We start from the raw sequence: 11,170 nt of genomic DNA on the forward strand, positions 1-11,170 counted from the left end.
TGTGAGCCACCATGTGGTTGCTGGGATTTGAACTCTGGACCTTCGGAAGAGCAGTCGGGTGCTCTTACCCACTGAGCCATCTCACCAGCCCACCGAGGACCCATTCTTAATGAGGCTTTGAAGCACCTCAACAGGGCCAAGGCCACAGACCACACCAGATTCTACGACAAACTGAGAAAGGTCAGCATTTCTTGTCTTGCCTATCGTTTTCAGTTGGTGATTATTTTGAGATGCATCCATATGGTTGGTTCTGTGTCGGTATTTGTACCTCTCTGTGGCTGAGGAACACTGCTCAGGGAATGTACCATCAGCTGGTAGATGAACTGATTCTCAAGGGCGTGGGCTGTCGTATAGAAAACTGCTATGCTTATTTGTCTACAGCCTCATTGGTGCCTGTGAGTGATTGATCGTAGGGACAGGCAGGAGGCCAGTGGATGTAGGCTGGGTGTGTTTAGCGCTGGCCCTTGTCTTCTTCCTTCACACACACACATACACACGCAAACGCACATACACACACTCTTTGAGATATCCTTTTGGAGTTTGGATAAAGTTGCTGTCTTGTCCGACTAGCCTCCTCTGGCATATGGGGATGAGCTGTGGAGGAAAGGAGCATGGCCTCCAGCTAGGATGATGTTGGTGTAACATGCACACCCTAAAGGTCCCAGTACTGAGGCCCTTTGTAAGCTGGGCTTAGTGTTTTGAGTTTGGGGTGCTTGGCTGACTCAGTTCCCTTGTCTGTCAGAATCACTTGTCTGTGATTCTAGGCCTTGGAGTCAGGTGAGGGCTCCTACACTCCATAGGGAGAAAAGAATGCTTTTCCATGCTGTTGAAAGCTGCAGAAGGGAATGGTCTATATTCTCTAGGAAACTCTGAGTACAAAGTGAGGTGTGGTTTGGCCTGTTCCTAGGGCCCCAGTTGGTCCTCCTTGTCTGTTAGTGTAAGGATCAGCAACTCCAACTGTGTCTGTCTGCCTGTGCGGTTTTGTTTGTTCTTTTTTCTTTTCTTCTTTTCTTCTTTTGAGATAGGACCCTCTCTGTAGCCCTGGCTGGCTTAAAACTTGCTCTGTAGACCAGGCTGGCCTTGAACTCATAGAAGTCTGCCTATCTCTGTCTCCCAAGTGCTCCATCACATGGCAACTTATGTGTGTTTTTTGCTGAGTCTTAGGAGTGCCTTTCTGGGGCAAGGGGCAAGGGTGCTTTTAGGGCTCTCTGAGAGCATTGCTCATACAACCAGCTCTGTGATGGAGAGAAAGGCCTGCCTATGTACATTCGGGTTCCCATATCTGTTTTGCTGTCTATGACAACTTCTTTGAGAAGTTGCAAAACTTGCAAACCACAAAGTTTACCCTTTAGTCTATACACACAGCTCTGAGATATTCAGTGACCCAGGCCCTGGTAGCTGTCAGCCTGTTGGTATCTGACTCCTTTTCCTGTTTGTTGTTTTGGTGATACACCGAGGGCCGTGTGGCTGCTGGGTAAGCTAAGTGCTTAGTGCTGACTTATATACAGCTCTGTCACCAGTAACCTTAGCCGAGTGCACAGGCTGGACCACCACACCCCACTTCCTCTGACACCTTTCATGTGTTCATCCACGTGTTTGTAGATCTTTCAGTCCTTCTTTTAAAAATTAATTTGCTTATTTATTGTGTATGTATGCTATGTGCATATATGTGTATACTGGTATGTGTGCCTGTGCTTGTGTGTGGAGCTTAGAGGTCCCTGTTGTTTCTCTCTGTCATTCTCCATTTGTTGGGGTCCAGCCTGGACACAGGATCAGAGTTTTCAAATGGAAGGCGTATAATAAACAGACACAGATTACTTTTTAGGTACCAACTGCCAGGCAAATATTTTAAGGCTTAAAGTTGCTTCCCTCCCCTCCCCTCCCCTCCCCTCCCCTCCTCTCCTCTCCTCTCCTCTCCTTTCCTCTTTCATTGTCTCTGTCTCTCTGTCTTTGTCTCTCTCTCGTTCGCTCACTAGCTCGCAGCTGAGGCTGCATGCACGCTTCCTTCTGTGCACTCTGCTTTTCTCCCATGTGCTTTTCTTTTCCTGAACTCTCACACTACTACACACACCTCACACACACCCCGTGCTCTCTCCTTTCACTCACACACACACACACCACACACACTCCACACCTCTCTCTTCATACTCTTTCACTTGATCTCTCACCTTTCTCTTGCCCCAGTCTTCGTTGTTACTCCAAAAGCAGGCAGGAAAAAAGACATTGTACAGTCATTGCCAAATGAAATTCAGAATAACCCCATCCCACAGAGAGCCAAGAGTTAGGACTGTTCCCCAAAGTTTCAAGCTTCCCCGTTCCCAGGCCTGGGCTAAAATAGTGATAACTGCAAGCTTATCATTATTTAAACTCTCACTTTTGACTTACTATACTTGAGAGCTCAGAGCCCCGAGGTCAGACACTTGCATTTTCCCGTGAATCTCGAATGATAAATGACGTGGGCAAAGCTGCCAGGCAGTGGCCAGAAAGAATCAAGTTAACCCTTATCTCAGTAGTTCTGCCAGCTTTCTGCTTCTGCGCATTGCACGCAATGACTCTCCTATGAATCCCAGTGTTTTGATTTAGTTTTCCTAGTATATAATTTTATGCATTCTATACTGGCTTATCCCGGAACCCTCTCAAATGTTGTGCAAAACTTATTTCATAACTTCAGTACCTTTTTCCTTTCTCAGGGTCCCAATGTTGGCTCTTTTTCATGTTCTTTTTTTTTGTTTGTTTGTTTGTTTTTTTGTTTTGCAAGACAGGGTTTTTCTGTATAGCCCCAGCTGTCCTGGAACTCACTTTGTAGACCAGGCTGGCCTGGAACCTAGAAATTCTCCTGCCTCTGCCTCCCGAGTGCTGGGATTAAAGGCGTTCGCCTTTTATTGGATATTTTCTTTATTTACATTTCAAATGTTATTCTATTTCATAGTCTAATAATTTCTTCAACTTTCTGTGCAAGTCAAACAATCTGGGACTACTGCTGTGCAGTTATTGCATTGTTTCCAAGATGAGAGCGCACAGTGTGCACCTGGGCATTAGGACTGTGCTGTGCCCTGCTGTGTCCCTTTGCCTCAATTCTTGATTGTTTAAGAGTAATTGCATCAGGGAACATCTAGTTTCCCAGAATTCACCAGAGCAGAAGGAGGAAGAAATAGTCAGATATAACAGAGTACACACCAAGGCCAGCTGAAAAGCAGTCTTGCACAAAGGAAATCTATACAGCTGTTGTCCAGGGCTAAGGTTAGGAGAATGGGAACAACTGGTTTTTACAAAGAGCTGTTGCTTAGGGAGAGAACAATGCCTACCTGGAGGGAGTGGGGCAAGTCCAAAGGGCAGAGCATCAGGTGCCAGAGCTCTTCCTAACTTGCCTTTGGCTGTAGCTTCTGCAGGGTGCAGCAGAGACAGAAGAACATGCTCACACTGCACAGAACCTTGTCTCTCCGAGTCCTCAGAAAGGAAGTCACTCAGGCCTACCTCAGAGAGAAGGTCAAACAGTAAGTTAGGAACTGGGAGGAGCTGGGGGTTCCCTGAGTGGCAGAAGTATATTGAGACCTGCTTTTGGTACCTAAGTGGTCAGAGCTGTGGTGGGATGCTTTGGTGTCCTTTCCTCTGACTTGAAGGTAAGAGATGGACTGGAACCAGTGTGGCTCTGGAGCCTTGGGCCCTGTGTAGGCATAGTGTCTGGGGCTTTGGGGTATCTGGTGCTTATAGGTAGGCATGGTGGCTGGCCCCAGGTCCTATGGAAACAATGCTCCTATCTCTTGGTCCAAGAGAGGGGTGGCAGTGGGGTAATGCTCACCCTTGTGTGCTTACCAGGTGCCAGAGGTTTTTGACTAACCCAAGGGCACCATGTCTTACTAGGATACAAGGCATGGGGCTGAGATGGGAGGCTTGCTTGGTTCTGATCTGTAGTGTGGTACACTCAGATCCCGCACAATTGTGCTGCTTTGCCTGAATGGACTACAGAGTCAGGTCTGGGCCATCACAGGCCTGTCTATGGTGGTCTCTGCAAATGAAATCCTTTCTCTTCAGGATAAAGTGCCACTGGGCAACCAAGACTCAGGTTCTGTATCTGAGGGAGGGCCCCTGTTAGGCTGTGAGAAAGGCTCTGAGGGCTTTGCAGACTGTAAATTGGACAGATCTGAGAGCTTTGGTTTCCCCTCTGGGGAGATGTTTGGTGTAGATAAGGGACACTAGCTTCTGGGCATGCATCAGCCGTGGGCTGTCAACCCTCAGAACAGCTAGCCACTTTCCAGTCAGACCAGGCAGGGCAAGGGAAGCCAGGGAAGGATAGGACTGCATACCCTCTCCCCGGGGCCTTGTTCTTGCAATCATGGGAATAGGGTCTTCTGCTCTCCTTCAGGGAGGTTTGGTCACATGGCACCCCCGGTAATAATCACCTTGGCTGCTTTTATCAGATAGCAACCAGTAGAGGGAAGTCCTCTGGGTTTAGTTGTCTCACCGATGGGAAGCAGTCCTTTGATAAGGGCTATCTACCTAAGCTGACCTTCGCCTGCTGGGCTTTCTGACCTAACAGTCCTTTGTGCAATAGACCCATGGCCCAGGGCCAAGTCAAGATGCTCATCTGGAAAGACACTGAGTTGTGTACAGGTGGATATACCCATTGGTCTTGGCACAGCCTTGCCTGTGTGGGCTGCCTGGTGGAGTAGCTGGAGAGTTTCCATTTTAGTTGCTGGTTGCAGATTTACAGGGAGGGAAGCAGGTGGTTCTGAGAAGTCACATCAAGGTTTGGTTTCGTCCCCAGGGAGCAGCCAATGCCCTTGTTGGGGCCACTGTGGCTGTCTGACTTCTTTCCTAACTTCTAGCCAGTGGGTAGAGAGTGGGGGATCATGAGAGGTGCTAGCTATTATGGGGGGCCCTGGTTAGCTCTGGAACTTTCTTGTCTGAGGAGTAGCAGGAGGAGATAGTGTGAGTCCCAGACAGTTACCGTGATGTCTACAGGTGAGAAGGCGCTAGACATCTGACCCCTTTCCAGCTGCCCCTCAGGTCCTGTTGCTAGAGAATGGTTTTGTTTTCAGAGGGATGCAGGCTTAGATGGGCAGGCTCCTCTCCACTTTCCCCCTTACTCTCCCCGCAGCATTTCAGGTCTAGACAGGGTAGGCAACAGATCCAGGCTGCGGCCCACTGGTCAGTGCTGACACCTCTGCTTCCCTCTCCTCCCAGGGATTCCAGAAAGGACTCCTAGAGTTGCTTCTGTTGTAATGATCTGTAAAACAAAGTTTCTATGACAACTGTTTTGGCTGCTACAGTCTCTTTCTGTTTAGATTAAGCAGTTCAGGAAGCCAGGCAGGGTGGTCTCCGGAAGCCTGATCTGCTCAATGGTTTGCTGAGATGGTGCAGGGCAGGGAAGATGAATGATTCTGGCTGCTGTTGCTCTTCCTCTTCCTCCTCCTCCTCCTTCTCTTCCTCATCTTCCTTCTCCCTCTTCAACTTTGTTTGGTGGTTGTAGTAGGGGAGTGTAGCTATTCATATACCCTTCAACCCTTGACTGAAGACAGGAGACGTCCTCCTTTCCACCAGAAGCACAGACTGTGCAGCCTTGGGAGGGATGCACATGAGGAAGGGAGGGGGGAAGAGAACAGCCATGCCAGCCAGATCAGCCCTGTGGATGGGGCGACAGCTGCTGAAGGCAAATCCTAGCTTTGTTTTTGAGACAGGGTCTCACTAAGCTCTGGCTGGATTGGAGCTTGTTATGTGGGTTGCACTGGTCTTGAACCCATGGAGCGTTGTCTGCTTCTGCCTGCTGGGAGTAAAAGGGTCCTCCACCTAGGGGCTTTCTTGACTCCTGAATCCCCAATCTGGGAACTTGTAGTTGCATGGCTTCCTAGCTAAACAGGTGATGGCCATCATAGCTCTATCCAAGGGCAGATTCCTGTACTGGGGACACTTGGATATGGCTCTTGTACCGGCCAGCCTGGATGGTCTCTTGCAGCCAGGGAGGCCATCAAGAGTATCCTGGTCCTGCGTTTACTCCCCTGGACATTAGGTGGTACCCAAAGCTGAGACAGGAGGTCTAGCCCCAGTGACCTGACTCTAGAGCCTCTGGGAATGTGGCTGGTTCTCTAGATGAAGCCTCCCTCACCCCTGCTTTCTTTCTTTCCCATGACCCCTGGAGCTTGAGCCCATATTCCTGGTTAGATTGCTAGAATTCCCATGACCACTGGAGCTTGAGCCCAAAATACTGGTTAGATTGCTAGAGGCTCCTGTTTTCCACCTGCCTCTGCCAGACTCTGTTCTTGGCATTTGTAGATGCCGGTCTATGAGCCACACATGGAGCCTTTTGGTCATTTCCCTGGCACAGATGTTTCTCCGATCCCTGCCAGGTTATGTGGCATGCAGTGTTGTCTCTGGCTGTGGCCATGTAGTTGGTAGGGCACACACCGCCAACTTTTTCTCTGTGCACCTGCTGAGGCTTCTCTAGTTGGAGGTCTTGTTTATGAGTGAGAAACAGGGAACTAACTTCTGGCTGCTGTGCTGTCCTTAGAGCTGCCTGGTGGCGCTAATGTGCTTCAGCGCCACCCACACTGCCCAGCAAAGCTCCTTCCTGTCTGTCCTTAGTGCTACAGGGACCTTGAGAGGACTTTGCTACCCAGACCCGACTGTGCTTGGTGGGGCCACCTGTGCTCAGTCCTTTGAGCTTTCACTGTGAAGTGGAGGGAGCCAGGCACACCCCTCCCCTGGTTGCCATGGTTTCCACACAGCAACATTTTAATTTTAGCGCTGACATTTTCCAGGCAGATTCAGAGATGCTGGCCACAGTCTCAGTGGCCTGGGGGAGGAAGAGAAAGCGGTCACCCCCCCACCCCCCGCCCAAGCTGATGGTGGGGTCAGCTAGGCCTGGGGCCAATACCATTCTGAATGTGGTACTGCTGTGAGAAGTGACTTAAGATGGCAGAAATGACAGGGGCCCTGCAAGAATCTTTCTTGCCTTAGGTTTGTTTTTTTTTTTTTTTTTTTTTGAGAGACAGGGTTTCTCTGTGTAGCCCTGGCTGTCCTGGAACTCACTCTGTAGACAATGCTGGCCTCAAACTCAGAAGTCCGCCTTCCTCTGCCTCCTGAGTGCTGGGATTAAAGGTGTGCGCCATCACTACCCTGCTCCTGCCTTAGTTTTTAATGGCTTCTGAGGATCCCGTGGCACTCTAGACTCTGTCTGCAGTGGCTTTTCTCTGAGTCTCAGAATGTCCCTGTTCCTGTAAGGACAGCTAGAGCTCATTGAAGGCTCCTGTGTTAAAAGCCTGGTTCCTGATGCAGGAGGTGGGGCTTTTGGGAAGTGACTGGTTCCTGAGGGCTCTGCCTTACTCAGTGAATTAATTCATTGATAGATTCAGAATGGGAATAGAATACTGTGAAGGGGTGCTGGCTGGAACAGCATGTGAGACCCCGACCCTCCCTCCGTCAGTGGTACTTACTTTGAGATGCCCCCAAGTGAGACACTGAGATGCAGAGCGATGCAAAAGCAAGAGGTTTATTTTCAGGCCTGTCGGGGTCGACCTTCAAATAGTCCCTCAAGGAGAGTTACTAAGAAAGCCACACCGAATGGCTATTACAAGCAGTTTTTATACTTTTTAGGGGCACAGGTTACATCAGCAAGATTACAGTTCGAACTTATTGGCTAAGCATATTGATCACTAAATCTATTGGCTAGCAGGCATGACAGGAATTTGAACTCTACCTGGGACTTTTCAGAGGGTCAGGTAACTATCAGTCAGTATATTCTGAGAATTTTACTCAAAAATGTTCCTGTGGGTAGAGAATAGAACTTGGCCCAGCCCTGACTCCAGGTGAGAGGGGGAAGCACTTGCTGCTCTGTAGGGGACCTGAGTTCTACATGGTCTCTCACAACCACTATCAGCTCTAGATTTCACACGCACTACTACATGCATGCAGCATACAGACGCATAAGTAGAAAATCCTTAAGTTATCGTGTGTGTACACACATGTGTATAAATAGCTTTACATCAGCTATGTATGTGTGGAGTCATTTGTAGGGAAGCTTGCTGTAGGTCTGACTCCCTCCCCTGGTGGCCAACTGTCACTCCCTCCTTCAGCTGGGGCGGGTCTCATCCCCCATCCCCCACCCCTTTGGCTGTAGTGCTGATTGGCTTGAAGTTATGTGCAGTCTGGAAGGCAGCCATAGCTGCTGTGTGCCCATCATGTCCCAGTCCTTCTCAATCTCTGACCCACATAGTCTTTCTCCCACCTCTTCCATGATGCTCCCTGAGCCCGTGGGAGAGGGATGGTGATACAGCTGTCCCAGTTGTTGACTGTGCACTCGAGGTACTGATTTTCATACTTTGATTAGTTGGGACTTCCTGGGAAAACTCAAATTCTTAAAACACTCAAGTGAAGGCGGGCAGTGGTGGCACATGCCTTTAATCCCAGCACTTGGGAGGCAGAGGCAGGTGGATTTCTGAGTTTGAGGCCAGCGTTGTCTACAGAGTGAGTTCCAGGACAGCCAGGGCTACACAGAGAAACCCTGTCTCGAAAAACCAAAAAAACAAGACAAACCCACTCAAGTGAAGATCCTAAAAGCATAGTAGTGCTCTCTCTCTTCAGGGTCCAGAACTCCCTTGTGCTGCTTTGTTCACGACACTGCTATTGTGTGCAGCTGCTCTGGTGGCTTCTCACCCTGGTGTCAGGCAGCTTTGGGTGCTATATACCATTTTACTTGGTGAAGGAGTGGCTTTGGAGGTGGCATTGAGAGTGTTTGTCATTTGCTTCTGGCTCATTCTTGAAGCTTCAACCAAGCTGACTAAGTATGCAGAGAAGAGAGAAGAAATGGTTAGCATGTGCTGGGTGCTGCCGAGTACTGGTTAGCATGTGCTAAGTGCCTGTTGTCAGTCACCTCACTGGGCAGCAGTGCCCAGCATGCTTTCCAGTTCTTTGTCTCCCTGTAGTCACCTGAGGCATCACTGCTGTGACATGTTTATTTTATAGGTGTGGAGGTGTGGGACTGATTAATGCAATTGATTAATTGATTGGCAGCTGGTCCTGGATCCCCAGCTGCTCAGAGCTGGGGCCAGGCCTGATCTCCTAGAATCTTGACTTGTTGGGCCTGCCAGCTGCTGTATGAAGGCTTGGCAGGCTGCTCTGCGACCTTCCTCAGCATGCACCCATCTCCTGTCACCTTCATAAGAAGGTGTATGTTATTAGTGACACGGGCGTATGGGATGTTGCCAGTGCTCAAGGGCAGCTTGTAATGGCACCAAACTGGCTAGTTGAGCCCTGACGTTTTTGTTTGTTTTGTGTTTTTGTTTTTTGTTTGTTTTTGTCTCTGAGTGGCTAGCTGTCCACAGGAAGTGTGACAGCTTTCTCTTCTGGAAGAATGAATGAGTTAGTGTTCCTATTCGCCTTGACTCTGAGGGCACCTAGCTTTCAACCTTGGGTCCTTGGTACCTCCTTGGGCCCCCAGAGGATCTTCTGCTCCATGGGCAAACAAGAGCCAGTATATCTGTGCTCATTTAATCTCGAGGTCTTGAAGCTAAATTTTAGAATAGCTGTAACTACCCAGTCCTCTGGGCCTCCTGGACAAGTTCTAGTCCAGGCTTCACTCCGTGAGCTCAGTCTGTCTCCGGTGCTTACCCAGCTGGGCTGTAACTGGAGACCTGCTCTGTGGTGAGCCAGACACTACTCTCTGAGGGCAGTGAGCAGCTGCTCTAGCTCCTTGCTCAGTGGCGTTGGGAAAAACCATTGCTGTGAGTCCTTCAAGCCAGGGGATACTTCTCCCTACAGCACCTGTGGCCCCAGGAAGGGAAGGTGTCCTCTGCCTGTCTCTGTCCCCTATAAAGAAGACTGTGAAGTCCTTAGTGCCTGTCATTTCAGTCTTGATGGACACACTATATTGAGTGAGAGCCAAGCTGTGTTGGAAATTCTTGTCCTTCCTGTGGGAGCCTGCGAGTCCCTGCTATACTTGCTTCTCTCCCTAAGAGATCACTGTCACAGTGCTGTCCTCTTGAAGAGGCTCATGTCACTTCTCTTACCTGCTGTAGGATCATGCGTCCAGATGATGCCAACGTGGCTGGCAATGTTCATGGAGGGACCATTCTGAAGATGATTGAGGAGGCCGGGGCCATCATCAGCACGAGGCACTGTAACAGCCAGAATGGGGTAAGTGCTGGGTGTGTGCGATTCATGTGCACTTGGGTTATGCATAGACTGTGGATTCTATGGCCACAAGGCCACAGCAGTGTGGGGTCGGGAAAGTAGTTCACATGGATCCCAGATCTACAGTGTTCCTGTCTTGCCCACCCACTGTGTCTTCTGGAGGTCTGACAGTCAGCCTTGCTTGGGGGTCCCATGGAATAAGGTTTGTTTTTCACCTCAGTGTGGAGTTGGGAAATCAGCAGAGACAAGCTGCTGGACAGCTGAAGGGCTCTCACCTCCTCCCATGCCTCAGGGCTCTGTCTTGAGCCCTGCTAGCTCCTTGGTTGTGGTCAGAAATACTCTGTGCCTGTGTGAATCTGCTATCATGTTTGAGAGCTGAGTCCCATTTCCGTCCCTGACTAGGTGGCTGCGGGCTCGAGCTTCGGTTCTCTGGGCCTCAGCTGTGTTCTGAGTATGAAGCTCCACAGCAGGCCCTGCGTGTTGCTGAGGCTGGTGTTTCACTTCCCCGGGAGTTGTGCAGTGTGAGGTGGCCCTGCAGCTAGGACAGGCAGGACAGGCTGTTTGTGTTTAGAACTTTGTGGACTCTGTAGGCAGTCATCTCAGGACAGTGCAGAAGCACCTGGCACTTTTTTCCTGAAGGCCAGCCGTGGGGGGGGGGGGGGGGGGGAGAGTGGCAGACTCTCAGTGTCTCAGTGACAGCTGCATGTGGTGACAGGGGCAGAGGTGTCGCAGGGAGTCTGTGATGCACAGCTCTATAGGCTGTGGGTCTTAGCTAGTGCCTGCTGGGCAGAGAGGAAGAAGTCCCCACCTTACTTAAAGAAAGTGGGTAGATTCACAGGACCCCACGAGGCTCTATTCAGAACAGAGAACCCAGAGGAAGTACCATTTATCCTGACTTGGCCAAGCTGGCAAGCTGGAGCAAGGGACATCCTGTGATGTACAGCTTGTGTACTGGCTAGTTTTGTGTCAACTTGACACAGCTGGAGTTATCACAGAGAAAGGAGCTTCAGTTGAGGAAATGCCTCCATGAGATCCAACTGTAAGG

General features: G+C 49.9%; 1 protein-coding gene across 3 annotated transcripts in view; it reads left to right on the top strand.

The window, feature by feature from the left end:
* The window catches only part of Acot7 (acyl-CoA thioesterase 7), an 89,655-nt gene that overhangs the window by 18,518 nt on the left and 59,967 nt on the right, over positions 1-11,170 (top strand). For all 3 annotated transcript variants that reach the window (XM_021160606.2, XM_029476074.1, XM_021160605.2), the window contains exon 2: positions 10,011-10,128. In XM_021160606.2, coding sequence (XP_021016265.1) covers positions 10,011-10,128 — 118 coding nt within the window. The remainder of the gene's footprint in view (positions 1-10,010; positions 10,129-11,170) is intronic.

This window comes from Mus caroli, chromosome 4, assembly GCF_900094665.2.
Source record: "Mus caroli chromosome 4, CAROLI_EIJ_v1.1, whole genome shotgun sequence".
NCBI lineage: Eukaryota > Metazoa > Chordata > Mammalia > Rodentia > Muridae > Mus > Mus caroli.